Here is a 20,850-nt window from a genome sequence, read left to right as displayed (position 1 = left end):
TTAAAAACAAACCTAGACAGCGATAAAACTCAATGGAAGGGAGTACATGTTAGTAAATTAATTACTGCATTTTTAGAGGTCTAAAGTATCAAGGGGAAAATACATTTCAAAACTAGGTTCGCATAAGATCAAATCAAATACAGGAATTGAAGATAACTTCGGCCGCTTGGTTACTCAACTGAACGCAGGGACGGGTAACAAAATCACCTCTCTGCCCCTCTCAAACTTAATTATATTTTATTTGAAACAAACACGGAGGGGAAAAATGTAAAAACGATTAAAAGCAGTTTTCTGAGCGGTGAAGTACCAGAATATTTTTCGTAGGGACCACTTCCTTATGGTTTTTCTGGTTGCTTGGCAACAAGCTACACGACCTAGCTAGTTACAAAACGCCATTTTATATCATTTTTTCCACTTTGCTTTCTGTGTTTATTTTTAACAAACCAGATTTAAACGTTAACCAATGAGCTCTAGGGAATAAGGTAAACTAAATTCCCCCCATTCATGTGTCTTTGTGCAAAGTTACACTAAATACCGAAAAAAATATTTTAAATTTCCTAATTTACACTGAATAAAACCACGGCTATTGACCAGAAGTGATCAAATATAAAGGCTGTCAGGCAGATACACTTCATAAACTTTGGCACTCACTATTTTCTCGTAATATTGTTAGCCTATTGTCTGTGTCTAATTCACTGGAGCACACATTTGCACACTATCACCTATGTAGTCAACTGAAATATACTTTGGTACTCGGTTTATCTGCAGTTAATATTTGACACAATGTGATGACCTTTTCAACAAATCCACCATAAAAAATAGAATCTTGTACCGTACTAATAATATTCATCTTGGATATAATGATTGGCCAGTCCTAAGGAAAGAGAAAAAAAAACATACTACTAAAAAAAAAAAAAAAAAAAAAAAGATTCTAGCTGATAAAACAAAATACTATTATACCACAAACACCCAATATATTTTCAATACACCTTGTTCAGGGTAATTGCATGCATGCACTGAGTTACACAACATAACTGGATCAAGGCTCTGCTTGAACTGCACGAGTAGCCACTTTAGTTCTTCTCATCTGACTCCCAGAGAGACAGACTGAATGTAATGCAGGTGCAGCTGTTTTACCTCCGACATCAGACAGGTCTGATGCTTCTGTAAAAATAAACTGAAGGGTTCAGTCTTATCGCAGCTACAGCCCTCTCTGCCTTTATCTGGGATTTGTTTAGTATTTTCTCTGAACAGGAGAGCCTCCTCAACCCGGTAACAGATGTGTTTCAGAGCCCTTAATATCCACTTAAGGATGGAGACTGGGTAATGATCACCGGCAAGTTTGTCTCATGCTACAGTTGTGCAGGCGAAGGACCTGATCTAAATCATTGATCAGTTTTGGGGGATAGGGTAAAGAGAGGGGATGTGCTGGTTTACCAAGTCGACTATCTCAAGTCATCCAAGCAGAGCCAGTACCAGAATTGGAAGCGCAAGTTTTATATTCTTTGATCATTTTTCAGAATTATACTGCAATCACATTTAAAATACAGAGCTGGGGTGATTCAGTGGCTGGGATGGGGGAGGCTGGGGGATTTTGGGGGGCAGATAGGTCAAGGAGAGGGATGGTTTTGAGGGGGGGGGGGGATGTGGGAAAGGCTCACCTCACAGATTGATAACTGACTATAAATTTAACAGTTACTATTATTCTTTTAAAATTTTTGGCAAGAGAAAGTAAAGAGTGTGATGCATGCTTTAATGCTTTGATGCAAAAAAAAAAATCAGCAGGTAGGTTTCTGTTATTGCAGTTTATAACTGCTGCAGGCTGATGGGTATTAATCATATTTTTTATCGTCTGAAGTGTCAGACCGCCACAGCTGGCTGGAATACACTCGTATGCCACTGGAGATCACTGTGGGATGAGTCTGTACAGAGCCCACAGGCTCCTGCAGACTCACCCTGTCACAGATGACCCCCCCTCAGTGTAAAGTGCTTTGCCGTCTCAGCCACATTTGGAATGAACAATGTAAATCTTTATTGTCCATAAGACCTGGTGACAAATATTCTGATGACGACTACTGACGCCTCTGTTGGTCTATAAGAAAAAAAAATGAACACAAAGTGACAAATGAAAAAGCAAAAAGAACAATGTGAGAACAATATTGCAAATGATCATACAAAAATCTAAGACTTTGCCCACAGTGATAGAACAGTGTACAACAAAAGACAACACAGGTAGGTTACAGTGTCTCTGACTTTAGTGAGATATATTTACAAAGGTGAAATGACCATTTCTAAGGCCCAGTCATTCGCAAACTCAAAGTCTCCTATTATGTTACATAAGACTGCTTGAGCAAGAATGAAGTATAACAAGTAACAATATAGTGAACTCATACTTTTTCTTATTTTTTTGCAAAAGACTTGTTTTCAAGGTGTAGCCACCTCGCCAACCGAGCGGCAAACACTTCAGGGTTCTCATAAGCTCTGACTTTGTGTGAAAATTGGACAACCTTTCATCCCGCTCTGCACCTTTCTCAGTAACATGTAAGTCATCACTATAGAAACCACTAAAACAAATATTGCCACATAGTACCATGCAAACAGCAATTATAAAACATGTATAATTCAATAAATAAATTCATTTCCAATAAACGTCTCCAATAAACATCAGATATCTTCTCTTTTTTTAGAATACATTTTTAAAAGGCTCAGTTGATGCAGGCAATGTTTGTGGAGACAATCCCAAATCAGCAGTGTTCTTCAAAAAACTGATGTGAGCTCTAAACAACCCCTCTGTTAGAGTTCAGTGTGACAAGGACATTAAAGGAAATCTTCATCACTTGGCACTGAAAATCTTTGCAAACTAGGAGTGGCTGCTTCTTCAGTGTTATAGGTAGATGTTTGAAAAATGTGTGAAGAGCAACTTTTAGCAGATAATAAACTATTCTATTTAAACATATTTAGGTGTTTCTTTAAGTAAACTACGTAAATTAGTATCTTAAAATTGTCTTGTTGAACTTAAGAGATAATCATTGAGAGAGCTTTTTTTTAAGACAATAAAAGGGTGGAGGATTGGCCCTCAGGTGTAATATTGCATCAAGATATTCCATAGTTTTCGAATGAAACAGAAAGCTAACCCTGTCAGAGATCACAGGCCAAATGTTTCCAGGTACAGCCTTGTCTTTGTTTGACAACCACCACCTCTGATATGTATGTCTTTACCCTTTTCCACTTGATCTTTAATGTTGCTTTAGTCATCTCTATTTACAGTACAAATAAATCTATAGATACTAGCAGCATTCACAACATATGGTCAGACATTCAAGCAACACTAAAAACATTGAATACGCTTTTTAAATAGTTCTAGAAACTAGTTTGTTTTGCTTCCCTATATAGTATATACTGTATATATATACGTATTTATTTATATTCATATTTCTACTACAAGTGCAAATGACCAAAAACAGTTTCTTCAAGAAAAGAAATCAAAGTAAAGTGACAGCTGTCCTTGGTCAGAGTGAGATGATTCTGGATTTTTTTTTTTTAGACTTACGAAATCTACATATACAAAATATGTGTAAAAAAATAAATAACATGATCACATGAATCCGGATTTCCAATAATTGCACATTCCTTCCAAGATGCTTTTTTTTTTTTTTACCTAAATAAGATTAGCTCACAAGTCATTCAGTCAGGGACGCGAGTGGCTCAAATCTTAACCAATCTAGAGGATATAAAATCTCACAGGAGAGTCTACTGCATAGAGTTCAGTCTGCTGGACAAAGTGAGTTTCCTAGCTACAGAAGCCTTTGTCCTCTCTCTCTCTCTCTCTCTCTTTTTGTCGACTACAACCTATAAAGGAACAAGCAACACATGTTCATAATCTAAGTGAAAGGTCTGAACATCTATTCTTGAATCATCTATAGGCTGGAGCAGTGTCATCACCATACTTTAATCACCTCAGATTTGTCTCTTTAGCGCTCTTTGTTCATTCTAATTTAAGCAAAAGAATTGTTGTTCACTATTTCTCCTTGAAAAATACTTTGATATGGCACATTTAATGAATATAAATTAGGCAAAACAACACTATATCTTTGAGTGACAATCAAACAATGACATCAAACTAGTGTATCAATATGTGTAACATCTGTCTATAAACATAAATACATATTTTGTTCTCTAGATGAAAAAATAACATTTAGTATTTTTTTTTTCTTCGTCATTTCATGAACTGGATGAATTCATCAAAATGTCACTTGTTGCACAGTGGAGGACAGTGCAGGTGCAGTGCTTGTTGAGGTTACAATGACAGTTACCATAGTGACAGGAGCCTATGCCATCCAATGAATAAATAAATAAATAAATTTATATATTTTTTAAAAACAGCCTTTTTTGAGCTGTCCCTCTGAGCGAAGGAGCCGTTTCCTCTCCACTAGAAGCTTTTTTGTATGTCACAAAAAATACTACACTCATACTGAACAACGCGTCAGAGCTTGTACATTATTTACAGTGATCCACACGTCGGTCGAGGGAGTGCTGGCAATGTTACTCTCCATAGGGTGGTGGGTAGGGGGGGTGTTTAACTGTCTCCCCACTTTGCTGTCACGCCAGCCTTCTGCTAGGAAACACACTATTCACAGTTTAATTACGTGTCAATCTACAGACTAAGCTAGCCTTGTATCTTTTTTTTTTTTTGGCACTAACAGTGGCCCCGGGGATAAACAGCCACTAAGAAATCAGTTGAAAGGAAGATGAGTAGAAAGACAGATTAAGTGGAGTAAAAACACACAGTTATAAGGATGCCATGCTAAGGAAGTGATCAGGTTAGAGAGAGAATACTGCACTTTTGATCCACGTTACTTTTCAGTCCTCTTGGAACATCGATGTGAATGTCACAGTTCATATTCTTCCAGCTGGTGGTCCTGACCGTGGGGTAGCAGTGTCTTTTTGCCTTGAAAGTTAAAATCACATAAAGACAAACAGGCTGGAGCGCTGTGGGAGGTGTCCGATCACAACGAGGAAAACTAAACAGACAAATCCAACACTGAGCTCATTTCAGCCGGCTCTCGGTCTTCTCGAGCAGAAGCCGCTGCTATGCCACACTTGTATTTGAAAAAAGAAAAAGAGGAAGAAAAAAAAAGGACAACAACCAAAAAACTGCAGATTTCTACAAAGACAGACACATACATGCATGTGCGCTCACACCTCAGCTAACAACCCACCACCAACACCAACACCACCCACTCCTCCTCCTCCTGACTCAAAGCGAGTTACTACAGCAGGTTACAGACTACTGAAGGGAAGAAAGCCTCTTTAAGAACAAATCTAGATAGCATCCAAATAAGTCTAAAGCCTACAACAGTTATAGTAGCTTACTGGACTAGAATGAAGGGTTTGTAGCTGAGGGAGAGGTGCTGAAGCTGAGCTGGGCTATTGGTTAGGTGTGAGAAGACTATCTTACGGAAAGAAACGGTAAGAGGGACGTGATGATGAAACAGGGCTGATGAGAGGGTGGGAGTACAGGTGACACAGGAGCAGGGCTGAGGGAGGAGCGAAGGGGGGAGTAGCGGGGATAGGGGCTGCTCTTTCAGGAGTAGATAGTGATAACCTCCCGGCCGCCCCCGCGGACCAGGAGTACCCGGTTGAGACCATCAGTGAGGACCTCGAGGAACTCCATGTCTGGGAGAGAGGAGTTAAAGAAACTAGGGGAAGAAAACTCAGAGGAACTTACGGAGACACAAATGTGAGACAAGAGACAGTTACTTTAGCTCACTTAGGCTACGGATGCTAATAGACAGATTTTGTTACCTTTGGTCTAAGCTAGGCTAGCTCCTTCCTTGTTTTCATTTTTTATGAACTCATTCGAGAGAATGCTAAAGGACACTTTTATCAATCTATAAGATCTTTTTTTTTCTATTTAAAGCTGAAATCATATTTTTGGCCACAGGGGGGCAATAGCAAACACTGTAAAGATTACAACTAGGTAGTTGTACATTTTTTCACAAGTCTGATTTAATAATCTATCAGACAGCTGCAGCTCATCCTGAATGCTGCTTCTGCCAACACGGGCAGAACTCCAGTCCACAGAGCTCCACACTGCTTTCTTTCCTCTGGGTCAAAGGAAAGTTTTAAAATCTTACTTCTAGTTTATAACTCAACCCGAGGCTCTCGAGCAACATGTGGCTCATTTGGGACTAGTTGTGGCTCTTTTAGGTCCTACTTGGAGAAAAGAAATCCAGAGTAATTATTTAAAAAAGGGAAACATTGTCAGCAGAAATTAATCTTTGCAAGTCATGTCACCGCGTTTCCCACGCATATTTTAGGAAAGAAAGAGGGTTTTTGATTGTGTCTCTTGCAGAAATATTTTTTGGTCAATGTGGCTCCTAAGTCTAACAAGGCTAAGTACCACTGCACTAAATGGTCTAGGGCCAACACACATTTCAGACCTGCTAGTCCTTTATGAGGCATCAAGAGCCCTCAGGTACTCATGGACAGGTTTACTCACTGTTCCTAGAAGCAGAACCAAGCAGGATGAGGCAGCTTGTATGCTCCTCAACTGGAACAAGCTGCCCAAGAACCTGAGGCTTTCTCAATCTGTTTGTTCAGTCCATTTTTCATCTATAGTTAACTTTAATTTAGATTACTTTGCATTTTCTTTTGAAGTTATCTTATATTTGCTCTTATAATGCCTCCTTTTTACTCTTTTACTTGATTCCTTTAATCACTATTTATGCTTATTTTTTCCCCACATGTCCTAGTTCTGGTTCCTAATGTTCTGTTATTAACTCTGTCAAACACTTGGAATTGCTCTATGTATGATTTGTGCTTTACAAACAAACTTGCCGTCCTTCCTCCTGTGTGCTCTGTTTACCTACTTCTGGCTGGATGAAGGATACAGTTCTCATCACCTGTCCTGTTCTTGGGTGGGCCGGGCATATTGAGGAGGACTAGCTTGGCCTCCGAGGACTTCTTGATGATGACTTCATTCAGCCGGAGTGCTGTGTGCATACGACGCACATTGAACTGGTTCCTGAGGGGGGGTGGGGGGACAAGTTGAGGGAAAGTGAGGTCAAACAGTTTCACACTTAATTACGACGGTCATTATTTAAATCATGTCATAAAGCATTTTGTGACTGAGATTGTTGAGGTGACGGATGCTCATTCACACACAAATGTTACATCCTCATCTGCCCATGTGGCCGAGTTGATCGTAATGACATATGAATGGACTGAATGATGTTGATAGGGACTTCAATACTTACAGGTTCTCCCACTCTCTGCAGCATGGCAAGAAGAGAAATACATCATAATCAGTACTAGGCTATTCATGTTTTTTTTTTTTTTTAAGTGAACCTGATCCTTAGTTCTGCTTAAAACCTCTAACAGCATTCTGACAGACCTTTCTGCTGCTGTGTTGAAGACACACTGTAGAGACCTTTTTTCAGAAATAAGAAAGACATTCACCTTTCAGGTTAAAAGTTCAATGAGCATTTCAAAGCACTCACGGCTTCATGTTGAAGATGTCTTTGATGCCCTCGGGTGTGGCTGCGCCCGGTGGCTTGGCAGGCTCCCCGTCAAGCTTCTCGGTCCAGGTCATCTGGACCTGCTCTCCGGGGCTCTTAGCCCCCTCTCCAGGGGTCACTGGGGTGGCTGGGGTTGCGGGGCTGGCTGGGTTGGTGTTGTCGTGGATGAGCTGGACCTGAGCAGGGGTGGAAACAGGGGAAGAGGCCGACTTTGACTATGAGACGGGAGGAAAAGAGGACGGATGTGGATTTCACATGTACATTACATGGACAGAGTCACAGTTGAGGTGGACATGTTGGAATGCAGGTAAAGTCACAGAGAGCCACAGTGTTCGAGAGAGGGGGAAGAAAGAAAAGTCTGATTAAAGAACCTTACGTGCTTTAGTCTGGAGAATTTTTCGGGGGCTTTCCAGTGAAATTGGCTGTCACATCACATTACCTTAATATGAACTGCAGTTAAATTCCTTTGCATACCCCAGCACAGAAACACAAATCATTTTTTACAGATTTTTTGATGTGGAAAAAAAATACAATTGAACAGGTTTATTAATAGGATTCTTGAGACAGAGCAAGGCTAGCTCCCCCATTTATTCCCCTATTTGTAGACTTCATGTTAAGCTAACTAGCTGCTGGCTGTCACCCCTAATCCAACAATTAGACATTAAAAACACAAGAGTACATCTCCCAAAATCTCAAAGTATTGCTGTAAACTCTCTTAGGTGTCTGGTGATATCTCTGTGCTCAGCCTGGCACATTTTCCCTCTTTACTCAGTGAGCTGACAGTTAACCTTTTTGACTCATATTGAGGTCAGTGGTGCTCTACCTCTTCCTCAGGCTTTTCCTCCGTGCTGGCTGCTGGCGGCTCCTCGGTCACACTCAGCTGGGTGGTCACAGCAGCCGGATTCTTACGGCGGATAGACCCGCGGGATGAATCAGTGATGCTCTGGATCTGTGACAAAACAGAGGAAGCAAAGCAAAGAATGAGAGATGTGAGACCAGGGTGTTGCTCAGTAATTATAGAAGCAAGGCAGGTCAGGGATTTGTTTTTACAAGACACTTTATTTACTGTACTACATGTACTTCTATCAACCTGGAGAACCAGGTAGTCTTAAAGTCGAAAGAGGAGGAGGAGGTAATAATAGTAAAACACTCAGATCAATAGCTTTAATTCTCCACATGTGTCAGGAAGCCGTCATGCACAAAGGGATTGAGGGAGTGTGCTTGTTGCTCAGGCTGTAGTCATCACTGACAGAGAGGGTAAATATGGTGTCCCACTGCTCCGATTTAAGCATAGATATGTTTTTGTCCGGAAGGGCTCATCTGTCATGTTAACTTAAGTCAAGTCAAATCACGCCGAGCCACGCCAAGTCGGCCTGTCAAGTCCTGTCAGGTTTACGTGTGCATCTTTGATCACATTTCTCAACAGCCAAAGTTTCACATCAACTTTTCTTACCTCTCTCTCACGCTCGGTCTTGGTCAGGTTGATCTGTTTAAGCATCTGCGACCGTTGTTCCATCACCAGAGTCTTCTCATAAGTGTAGGCCGAGATGTCGCTGTCATGCTAGGAGGAGAGAAATGGACTCTTTAATTTTCTTCTGCCATGTCTTGTTTTCTCTTCCTGATGACTCCTCTGTTGACCAGGAGCTGTATTAGATGTGCTCCAGTATGTCTTAACCCATGTAATAACTTGAACCAACTGAAATGATCAGGCTGAAATTGGCTACACATTGGTATTGACAGATATAGCTGATATTAAAACTTTTCTACAGAGCATTTGATGCAGAAAACAGGGGTTGTTGTTGATTTGGAAACAAAGTCATTGTGTAGTATGTCGAGAGCTTGCTTTGATTCCTTGACACAGAATCAACGCTGTCTGTAGCACATGAAGTTTTTTCATCCAAGTCTAGCAGAAGTTGGTCGGCATTAGGATGGTTTACACTGTACAAAAATGTAAATTATTCTTTATTTAAGTAATGTGTTAAAAATCCTCCAGACCACATTTGACCACAGATACTGGTGCACCAAGAAAGGTGTGTTTTCATTTCAGATCAAAGCTTCACTATAATGGTAACTGGTAAACCTTTCCTCTCTAAAAATCAGCGTAGATATCCCATAATGCTCTGAATGTTTCTACATTTTAGCCATAAACTAGGTGAAGTCAGAGGTAATCTTTGAACCGTGTCTTAAACTTGAGGGCAGGGTAATCATTCATGAGAAACGCCTTTTGTGTAGAACAACCAGTGATATGTTCTCTAATACTTTAACCAGCTGAGCGCTTTATGTTATTATAAATCTACAAACATACTTCTTTAAAAAAAATGGTTACAGATATTTAGAAGACGGTATATTCTTTAGATTATTCACCATTTCTACAACTTCCACCATGGCGTCGATACGGAGGTGATAGAGGAATGTGGTCAGGTCCTTTTTCATCTGGATGCTGTTGTCGTCCAACTGGGCCACGGTGAAGATGCGCATCTTGCACTTCCTCCACACCTTAACAGCAAACACAACAGCATTATCATACCAGCATGGCGCCATTGGTCTGGGACTTGTTGATGTAGCTTTTTAGCATAGGTAAATATTTTATATAAAGTAATATGCATGGGTAAATCTACCTGTCTGCTTGATCAGAACTATAGAGACATTACACACATTCTACTGGATTGAATCATTTTAAGCTGCTTAAAACTGAAAAATGAACTCAAATAAAATGAATCTTCTGAAAACATTACAAGGAATATCATTAATCATTAACAGAAAAGGACTGATATCAACACTTTTTAATCGAGTGTATATCTGACCTGAATCTTGGCTGTTCATGTTTCTATACTTTGTTCTATACTTGCACATTTTCCATTGTTTTGTCTTTGGGTTTAGTAATACCGCTTCCACAGTACCTTGTGCTGTCGGAGAAGGAAGGGCAGCAGCATCAGCATGCCTCCATCATGCACAATCCACCACACGTCAATGTGACCCTCAGTGAAGCGCTCGCCATTAGACGGGAAGGCTGAGATGTTCTTTGGTACGAGCATAGCCAAGTGAGCAGCTGTGGTTTCTCTGACCAACTCTGCAGAAGGGACACACAAAGTTTTAGAAACTGTCTTCATTGCTTTGAATTTCATTTCCTAAATGACATGAATTGGCGGTTGTATGTCTGCATGTATGGTCCGAAGTGGTTTGAGTTTTTGTTCATGCATCTACAGTATGTCTAAGACTTGTTTGTTTCTTGCTGTAGCTTATTTTCACAGAGAGGATAAACAGCAGGATGAGTGGCTCGGAGGCTGCAGCTCGTTGGGATTTTGTCTTTCTGAGATGCTTCAGCAGAACATATGATGAACATAAAAAAAGCTTGAAACTCCAAATATAATTGCATCACTTTAAAACAACCCCACATAATCCTCCTAAGGCAGACTTCAGCATTTTTGCATTTTAGTCTCTTTTTTTAAAAAACATTATTGTCGGTCTGTTTGCTTTCCCAACAACCCACCAATAAAGTTCCTCCAGGTCTGGTTCTCGTCTCCCTGCTTCCAGTTGCGTGGCCAGGAAACCAGCACAGCGTTATGTTTCAGGCCTCCCAGCCCACTGGCCTGGAGGAGGTGGGAAGTGGCATCACGTAAGTTTGAGGACACCGTCACTTGAGAGAAGCCCTTCACCTTCTCCGTCTCCATCAGTTTACGCAGCGCCTAGAGAGGCAAGACAGAATAAAAAAAGTGTTACCAACGAGCAGAGACGCACCAACAGCTATCTTAGTGCTAGCTTGAGGATGACAGTTTGTTTTTCCTGTGAAGCTCACAAATGTAACAACCTAGAGTACCAAACTGTAGCAAAATATCAAACATTTTCAAACATACACACAGCTGTGGTTTTATTCTGGTGTCAAAATGTTTTACATTTTTGACTTTGACTGAATATGTCTGGGAAGACTCGACTTGATGTTTGACATCATACCCAGGCTCATGTGGTGTAGATACTAAGATACATAAGTACATTTAATATGACATTAGTTTGGTGAAATATACATATATATATATAGAGAAAATATATATGTATTAAATATATATATACAGTATATATATATATATATATATATATTTAGCATTTGGTTACCACAGGTAGGCCTAATTGAAAGTTAACATTAAGTTATAAACTGCTCACCCAGGTTAATGTCTTTAATGATAACTAACAAAGTCATGAAAACCAGATTGGCATAAACATTTTGGTTAACTGAAATGAAAATTAAAATGAGTCTATTTAATAGTCTCACCAACTGAGACTGTTAATCCTGATTACAAAACTTACAACAATTTTAATTAAAGTTTTTATCTTTAATTTATTTCAACACATGCCAAGTCATTTGGGTGGATTTTAAATCCAAATACTGACACACATACTTCCTTTCTGGGTTTTTTTCGCGGATTTTTCATCTTTTGTAGGCCTATTTTAATTTAATATAATTTTAAACTTTATTTTTAAAGCTTGGTCCAATTTCCAACTTTGGACAGTGGACAAAGTTGGGAATTGTGAACAGAGAGGGGAATGACATGCTGGAAGGGAGCTACAGGTCGGATCTGAACCTGGGCCGCCTGCCCTAACCACTAGGGTGCTTTTAATACGCAGCACTTTATTGGCTCTTTTGTGTTTTGCCCTTGATTGATAATTTTCCCCCAAAAAACAGAAACTGACACTATAAATTACAAAAACCTAACAAATAAAAACCAGTGATAGTAGAAATGTAAGATATTAAAATCTGCAGTAGCATTTCAAGCTCCCCACCTGCTCTGCACGCTGACTCCGGTCGGAGTTCTCCAGGAAGGTTCCCTCCAGAGCTGTTCCCACGATTGTCAGGCCTTTTCCTGCCTTCAGCTGGTTGGTCAGAGAGAGCAGACGAGGTTGCTCCACATTCTGCTCTGAATCTGTACTGACCAGCACCAACAGCTGGGGTCTGAAGAGAGAGTTCAAAACAAAAATGAGCAGGAAACAACAAAGGACAGAGAGAGCCATTAAGAATTAAATAAAGGCCAAGAGATAAAGGGAAGAGCTAAAGTTAGGACAGAGAGAGAGTGAATAATGCTCATCATTCATTTTCATTCATTACATAAAACACAGTCTGTGACTGTGTGTGCCATACCTCCAGTTCTTGGTGTGAGGGGGACCTTCCTCCAGCCGCATGAGTGCGTAACGTGCAGCGCTCAGAGACAGACCTCGTATCCCATCACCCCACTCTTTCTCCGCACTGTGACACAAAAAAAACAATATTTGTCCAACAATAATTATTTTGCAACATTAGACTAAATGTGAAAATCAAATCAAATTCCCGCCATGGAAGTAGGTTAAACTACATTTTCATGACATTTTGAAGTCATTTCAATTTGTACCAACTGAATCCCACAGAAATCTGTTTTTGTTGATGTTTGCTGTCATATTGTAGCTGCAGAGCATTTAGAAGCTAATGTACCATTAAAAGGTATACGTTAAAGTCAAGAAGCTTAGAAGACATTACTTTCACCTCAGGATTTTTTAGCTGGTTTCACTTAATTTGCTGTGAGTGTGCTATGAGTTTTCTGATCATTATTTCCAACTACAGCAACGTTTAAATGACCTGCTCCAGCAAGATTTATGTCCCTATTACAGTCTCCTAATGCATACCTGATGCTAATGATGCAGTGAAATTAAGTTCTCTGCCTCTCCATGTATTTAACACTTTGCCGAGAGTGTTGTAGATCACTTTAAATGATAGACCTGTTCAGTCGTTATGGGTAACTTACCAATTTGAAGTTTTCTTATGACAACACATATCAACACGCTAAGGTTCAGTCTAGAAGCATTTATTCTAGATAAACCAGAAGCTTAATCAAGAGTATGTGACGAATATTTCACACTTATGGGAACTTCTTTACGACTTCTGTCGTGCAGCAATGTTTCAAATACTCGCTCCCTTTATCCTCAGGATCCCAAGCCCGATACAGAGTCAGACAGCCTCTCTTCATATTTAGCTGAAGTTAATACTTAGCTAAATACTTAATACTTGGGTGCAATTTTTGCATCTTAAGCGGAATCTGACAGCTCTGCTTAACCTGCAAAACATCCCTTGAAAGACACAAATCAACCTAAAACAGACACACACATATCCAAAATAAAATGATTGCAGTGTTTGAACAAACTGCCATGTCATTGCTCTGTTTTTTATATTCTGTTAATATTTATAAGGAGGATTTGACAAAAAATGTATTCCTACAAGACAAAACCCACCATCACAAATACCCACTGAAATGCCTGAATAAGAATGATTGATGGTGTCAGTATAGAAGCAGGAAACTCTTAAACTACAGTCTAAACACGCACATTTATACACTCATACAAGTACACACACTTCAGCTAAAGCTAAAAGCAACCAGCGAATCCCATCTCTCCTGAGGTTGCGCTTCACTCACCCTGCAAACTCGATGTACTTGTAGATGGAGCCGGCAATTACCATGGCGACGATAGCGTAGTACCATGAGCAGAGGAACATTAGAGTGAGACACAAGCTCATCCCCAGGAATGACAGAGTCCTGTAGGGATGGACAGAGAGACAGAGAGATAGTAAGAATTTAAATAAAAAAAAGAAAATTCAGCTGCTGTTTCTCTCTGAAGGAACTGAACCATGGAGTTAGATCAGTCTCAATATTCATGAATGCACACAGAAATGTATTTTGTGATTTATATATAAAATTACTCTATCCACAAAAATATTTTTCAATGCACATGCAACTATTTATCATTGACATAAATGTAAAAAATAAAACCACACATAAAAAATAACAAATGTATTTCTGATCTACACACAAATATGTATTCTTTTATATGAAATAGAAATCCACAAATATATATATATATATATATATATATATATAATACAGTATATATATTTAAAAGTATTTGCAGTTTTCATCAAAAACACATTTGGATCTTGTTACATTTATATACGAAATGTTCATTCTGCATTTACAAACTGTTTGAGCATGTGATATTGAGACTGATCCAACTCCATACTGAACTGACCAGTGGTAAAACTTAAAGCGAGGTCTCCAGTTGGGAGTCCTCAGCAGGGTCTGCAGGGCACAGGCCAGGTTTACAAACATGTAGCACATCAGGAAGAACCTGCAGGACACACAAAAACAGAGACTACATTTAAAACAAAGTGCATTCAAAGGATGGTGTGTGCGCTCTTTATATCCATCACATTCTCTGGGATTTGAACGTGTTATCAAAAGCAAAAAGCAGCTTGTTCCTCTGGGTGATGAGCTTAATCCTGAGCCCACAAAATTTGGCATTTGTATATTTAAAGGAATTGCAGAGGATAGAGCTGCTTTGAAATATCCCTCTGCTGGTTCTTAAAAAAAGATGGCAGCAAATGAGAGGGTTTGTTTTCAGTTCTCACATTGAGAGGATGGGAGCCACAGCATCCAGGGAGGCAATGATGATACCTATCTCGCAGATACACGCTGTCAGCAGGAGGGACCATGTGGGCTCCCCATTTGCCTTTCCATGACCAAAGATCTGTGGGAACGACACAGAACCATGTTTACACTACTGCTTTTTAGAAGTCTCTATGAAGTACTATTAATAAAAAAAAGGTTAGAATGACAAACTAACCCGAAGGGCAGGCACAATGCTGTCCTTGGCGATGGCCTGCATGAGACGAGGAGCTCCCGTTAGACTCTGAAGCCCCGCCCCACAGGTGGAGAAAAAGGAGCCAATCACGATCACCCATGGTGACGGCCAAGCCAATGTGCCAATCACCAAATTCCCGTGGACTCCTTCTCCAAATCTGAAGGAGAGGAAGAAATGGCGTTAATCTCAAGCATCCTGGGAGGAGTACTTTATTAAAGAAGGATGTACTTACTTGTCCCTGAGGACCACACCCTCGATGCAGGCACCAAACAGAATCACACTGGACATATCTGAGCAGTTATGGATCAGGAAAGTAAAATTGTGTTGTATGGTTTAAAAAGGGTGATAGCTGCTGTTTGTTCAGCATGGATGCTCGGTCAGACGAGCTCCGTTCAGTGATTGACAAAACTTGATTACCAAAATCATGAACCTTTCCTTTCAGAGATGCACTTAATGATCTGATAAATTAATCAAGCACACTCACCGAGGAAAGAAGCCTATTGATTTTGTTTAGGATAATATCTCAGAGATCAATGGCATTGGAACTAATCCGTCTGCTTTATTAAGTTGTGATTGCATCGGCAGCCTGATGATGCGATTAGACGTCCTAATCAAATTTGTTTAGAGCACAAGCTGATTACTCAGAGATATATGGACAACGTTCAAGATCGCTGCAGTTAGAGGCCTTCCATAACGTCTGCCAACAGTATGATCAACTTGTACATGTTTGGAAGCAAAAATCAGGTTTCTATTGATCATCATGTTATCATCATCTTAATCCTGAACCAATACAAATAAAAATGTAATGCAGAGGCAGGAAAATAAACATCACACCAATTTTCCTGTGCTCAGAAACCGGTAGTTTTACATTCCTTGTTTCATACCAACCTTGCATCTTGAATATCTGTTGAATATTTTTCTAGAGATTATTTGAAGAGAAACGTTTGTCTTGAGGGGAAGAGAAAGAGCAGATGCCATTAATCTGTTATATGCTGCACCAGAGGGGCTACCTGCATCTGTTCTGTTCAAACATATATCATCAAAAAATGTGATGTGGCATAAATACCCCTTGTCACAATGAGGTTCGTAGCGATGCAGTAACAGCCTTTTACATTTTAAATAAAGGTGACCTTTAAATATGGTCCTCTGTACAGGCCAATCAGTGTGTTTGTTGCAGATGGAGGCAGCATGGTACTTTACCTCTTTAAGCTCTCCTCTTTGTACCACTCTAATCAAAAACTTGAAGATGACTAGTGTGACAAGTTAATGACTGAATGACTGAAAATGTTGTATCATTTAAAATGTTATAATTTTTGTTAAAACTTTTTTTTCCTTTTCTGTGCAGTGTCTCCTGTTATCCTGCAGGGGGCAATAGTGTAAGGATACAGACAATGGAGGTGGTGGTGATGGCTGCAATGGTTCCAATGGGGATCGACTTCTGGGCATCACGCAGGTCTCCCGATCGGTTGGAGCCGGCCATGATCCCTGAACAGATAGACAGGAAGCAGAATGAGATCAAGGTCAGGACATGAGATGAACACAAACAAACACAGGGCGGGCTCGAAGCCGCACATGGGCTCCCTTTACATGCAAAGCACATGTTCAGAGGACGTTTACAACACAACCTTTAACCCTCCTGAATTTGAAATAACAATCATCACAACAGCAAAAAATAATTCAACAATCAAGACTTTCACCTGTCACAGAGGGGAAGTAGATGCCGACCAGCAGAGTGAAGAAGCTGGTGATGTCGGCCAACACATAGCGGTTTGAGTTGGTCAAAGGATCATCAGCATCTTCCACTGACTCCATGTTGGTTCTGGCAATCAGATCCCCCTTCTCATAGTAGGTCCCAAACAGGTTCTCTGAAAGGGTAAACGGGACGTTAGACGGAATACAGTTGAGATAATTGGGTGAATATTTCAAGAAGAGTCAAAATAAATGTAAGAATGCCTGTTTTATATGAGTAAACTAATCAATCATACCTTCTTATAAATGCATTTTGTAGGGATTGTGATATACGGCTCAGCTTTAGGCTCTGGTCCTACAGCACCAGAGGGCTTCAGATAACTTTGGTTTTATAGTTTTATGAATCAAAAAAACTTGAATGCAGCTTTTTTAAGGGGGATAAAGTAATAAAGGACCCTTTCGAGACAAAGAAAAAACTCTACGAGGGAATTATTTAGATTCAAAATATAAAATACCCATTTAGTTCTGCATTCTGCCCCTTTGATAGAACACTGACAATCATTTTGCTCTATGTGGCTGCTTTTAGACATCTGAATCTGAATCTTTTTATATGAGTACAACATTAACCATAGGCTTCGATTCAAATCATGGATCTTAACACAGGGCTCACTGTTAGCGCTGTAATAGAAACAAAGTTAAGCTAGCTCTGTTCCTCTTGGCCAAATGTGTCAGAGAGTCTGAAGATCACACACACAGGTGCTGCTACAGTCAGGGCGCTGTCTGTGCTTTCCACGGCTTTGTCTCCTCAGAACCCCTTTGTAACATTTCATTTAAGCCCTCCCTTTGCACTAAACAAAATGTTTGCTTTCAAGTGGTGTGTTTGCCAACACCACTTGCATAAAACACAAACACGTCTGTGTACTGTACATCCATATTTGTAGCCATACAGTACAAGATCCAGACCAGAAGAACCAACCTGCTAGGATTCCACTGGTGACCCCCGGGATGCCCTGGATCTGAGACACATTGTTGGAAGCAAAGTACTTGTCGCAGGTAGCGTTGAGGAAAGGTGAGTCACAGAAAATGCGCCACATCTGGGTGGTGACTGTCCCGTTAGCTGTCTCAATGGTCTTGGCACACACATCAAAATTCTTCGACACTAAGGTGCGGTTGCCTAAGAGACACACACTGGAGAGAAAGTAAGCAGAAAATGTCTGTCAGAGCTTCGTTTGAGTGTCTGGCATGTGCTTACTATGAGTACTTTGATAACAATTCAGCATGTTAAACCTCAAAATGCCTCACACTGACAGCACGGTGTGTTGATTCCCTTCGAGTTGATTCATTTGGTCCAGTAATACAATAACAGCTTGACAAATGGAAGTATTGTCAGTCACTAAACTGATTAAGTAAGCATAGCAGAAACACTTAGGCACTTAAATGTAATCATTTCTTTTCAATTCCAAACTTTTGTCCCACACAATATGATCCACCACGGAGAAGTGATGTGGGGATTTCTGCAGGTCCAGACATGTACGTTTAAAATGTCTTTTAATAACTTACATCTCAAGTACAACCCTTTCAGAGTCAACCATTTCTGTATAACTCTCTGTCTGATATAATGTGTTTTGTCGTTGTTGTCCTGTATTAGAGGAGAGGGGTTTGGTCTGTTGGACTCATGTTGGACTGTTAGGTCATCACTGCTTACGGGAAAACTGGAGGATCGACTGCTGTCTTGATGACCCCGGCGTAGACGGCCAGGATGGAGAGGATGACGCAGGCCAGGAACACCAGGGCCAGCTTGTTGACGTACTTCACGCCCACAAACACCACCGTGGCCATGGAGAACAGCAGGATGGTCCCGTACACACGCATGTTGTTCAGCAGGGCGGCCTCTGCCTCGGCACCCTCCAGACCCTCCAGGGGGAAGATAGCTGCTTTTGGCACTATGTAGATCTAAAGAAGAGGGGTTATGTTAGTATTTTATATATATATATATATATATATATCTAGGGAGAACACCTGTATTTTCTCATAAAAGATCCATACACTCTTCCATTGCTCTTGGGTATGTTCATGTCAGGTGTTTAGGGAGCATTACTCATCCTCTTTCCCTTTTCATATTTCCCCAGTCTGTCTTGGGATTCAAACCAGCAGATTGCAGGTCACAAGCCTAACCCCTCTAGCTCATTGTTTACTGGTGGATTTAATAAATTTCACCATGTGTAAAAAAAAAGAAAAAAAAGAAAGAAGAAGAAATACAATAAAAGGGAGGTGAGAAAGGCGTGAGGCGAGTGAGGAGGACAACTCTGTGAAGTGTGAAATCATGCGATGCTCACATTAACAGTCCTCTGCTGGAGCTTAAAGCCGCACACATAACACTGCTCTTCTATTTTAATTCAGCTTAATTAAAGAACTCAAGCATGGTATTAAAATATGCAAAATGAACTGCCATTATTACACTTTTACTACAGGTCACTCTAAGAATAGTCCCATCATATAAAAGACGGTAAACCCCTCATTAGCCTGTCAGTATCTGTCATCAGCTTCAGATGAATCATGGCGTAGCGGTTACATAAGCATGGGAATTTCTTCATTTTGCACATTATCACTTGGTTTCCACTTAAATTACCATAAAGAGGGAATAAAACGGAGAAGAACGAGCGGGAAGTCATGGCTCATTTGGGTCATCTGGCTGCAGAAACTGATCCGCTGCTAAGAACAGCGTATCACTAGGCAAACAAATCTCCTGCTTCCCTGTGAACTGTTCATGCTGCCTAAAATAGCAGCATCAGTTTGTGTTCTTGGCTGTGGTGGAAGGATGAAACATATTCAAATCAGCCTTTTCCAGATCCGCTCCTTACACAATTCTGCAGGGATTGTTATTTTACAATGGAAACTAAGCCAGCATTGACCCAGAAGACAGAATTAACCTCCAGGCATGATCAAACCCTGCATATCCATTAGAGGCATCCAGAAGCAGAAGAAAAATGATTTAAAAAAAAAAAAAAAAAAAAACACCCAACACTCTCTGGTTTGTTGATAACAGTGGACCGGAGTGATGAGAGCTGTTTCAAGGAATGGTCTTGTTCCTCCGCCAGTGTCTTGATAGCTCACTAATGCAGTATTTGCATAATTACCCAATAGTCCATGCAGCGTGGAGGACTGCAGTGGAGGAAATTGTGGAATATAAGACAGGAGGAGGAGGAGGAGGAGGAGGAGGAGGAGGAGGAGGACGACGAAGAGAGGAATGAAGATGGAGATGAAAGATTCCTGCATTTCATCAACGGATCAGATTTCACGTTGAAAAACGCACGATGTTGGGAAAAAAATAGCTTCAAAGTGAAAAAAGAAGAAAAATAAACCGAAGAAGAATAATAAACCTTTGTTCACAAAGGCATGAAGAACATGAAGCTGCTCTGCACGCATTCATTTCTTCTGCTTTGGGGGGGACAGGAGTTTTTTCTTTTCATGTTTGCCAATCATCACCATCATCAGTGTCTGCAGAACTCAAAACCATCGTGGAGTGATGTCAAACCTCTTTCTTACTACGGTATGTTCATTTTAACTGAATGGATGTGATAATGACTGAATGGACAGCTTTACTGCTCCAAGGGGAATTTTCACTGCACCCAGAGTATTAAGACAAAAGACGAGAACGACCGTACATGACAGCACATAACAAACATGAAACACAAATCATTAAAAAAGAATACATCATTAATCAAATCAAATCTGGTTTTGGATGAATAGCTTACTCACCCCTAATATGACACTCTACTGGACTATTAGCCTGTGCCTTGCAGCATTTATAAAACATATTTCATAGGTCACGTCTATTGGTAAAACCTTAGAGAGTGGTTAAGATCTTATTTATTCATAACTTCCTGATTCTTCTCCTCTTGGTCAAACTGACACTGAGAGGTTGGTGCAGTTGGACCTAAAGTTCTCTTTGTAGACAGACTAGGGACCCACATTAGTGTTAAAA

General features: G+C 40.3%; 1 protein-coding gene across 2 annotated transcripts in view; it reads right to left on the bottom strand.

Annotated features, from left to right (window-relative positions):
* Positions 1–1,487: 1,487 nt before the first annotated feature.
* Positions 1,488–20,850, bottom strand: part of slc12a5a (solute carrier family 12 member 5a) — a 106,948-nt gene continuing 87,585 nt past the window's right edge. Inside the window, exons 7-26 of one of the 2 annotated variants that reach the window (XM_061043357.1) lie at positions 18,571–18,818; positions 17,842–18,053; positions 16,874–17,041; positions 16,563–16,661; positions 15,409–15,466; positions 15,159–15,333; positions 14,944–15,062; positions 14,565–14,663; positions 13,955–14,074; positions 12,652–12,756; positions 12,297–12,465; positions 11,011–11,206; positions 10,421–10,590; positions 9,885–10,016; positions 8,974–9,081; positions 8,344–8,469; positions 7,503–7,735; positions 7,260–7,274; positions 6,894–7,027; positions 1,488–5,676 (exon numbers count right to left, since the gene is read on the bottom strand). In XM_061043357.1, the coding sequence (XP_060899340.1) occupies positions 5,585–5,676; positions 6,894–7,027; positions 7,260–7,274; positions 7,503–7,735; positions 8,344–8,469; positions 8,974–9,081; positions 9,885–10,016; positions 10,421–10,590; positions 11,011–11,206; positions 12,297–12,465; positions 12,652–12,756; positions 13,955–14,074; positions 14,565–14,663; positions 14,944–15,062; positions 15,159–15,333; positions 15,409–15,466; positions 16,563–16,661; positions 16,874–17,041; positions 17,842–18,053; positions 18,571–18,818 (2,778 nt within the window). In that variant the 3' untranslated portion in view covers positions 1,488–5,584. The remainder of the gene's footprint in view (positions 5,677–6,893; positions 7,028–7,259; positions 7,275–7,502; positions 7,736–8,343; positions 8,470–8,973; positions 9,082–9,884; positions 10,017–10,420; positions 10,591–11,010; positions 11,207–12,296; positions 12,466–12,651; positions 12,757–13,954; positions 14,075–14,564; positions 14,664–14,943; positions 15,063–15,158; positions 15,334–15,408; positions 15,467–16,562; positions 16,662–16,873; positions 17,042–17,841; positions 18,054–18,570; positions 18,819–20,850) is intronic. The other variant, XM_061043358.1, reaches the window with a different exon arrangement.

The sequence above is a fragment of the Labrus mixtus genome, chromosome 7, assembly GCF_963584025.1.
Source record: "Labrus mixtus chromosome 7, fLabMix1.1, whole genome shotgun sequence".
In the NCBI taxonomy this organism is placed as follows: domain Eukaryota; kingdom Metazoa; phylum Chordata; class Actinopteri; order Labriformes; family Labridae; genus Labrus; species Labrus mixtus.
Note: the sequence above shows the minus strand (reverse complement) of the source record. Positions and strands in the feature narration are given on the sequence as shown.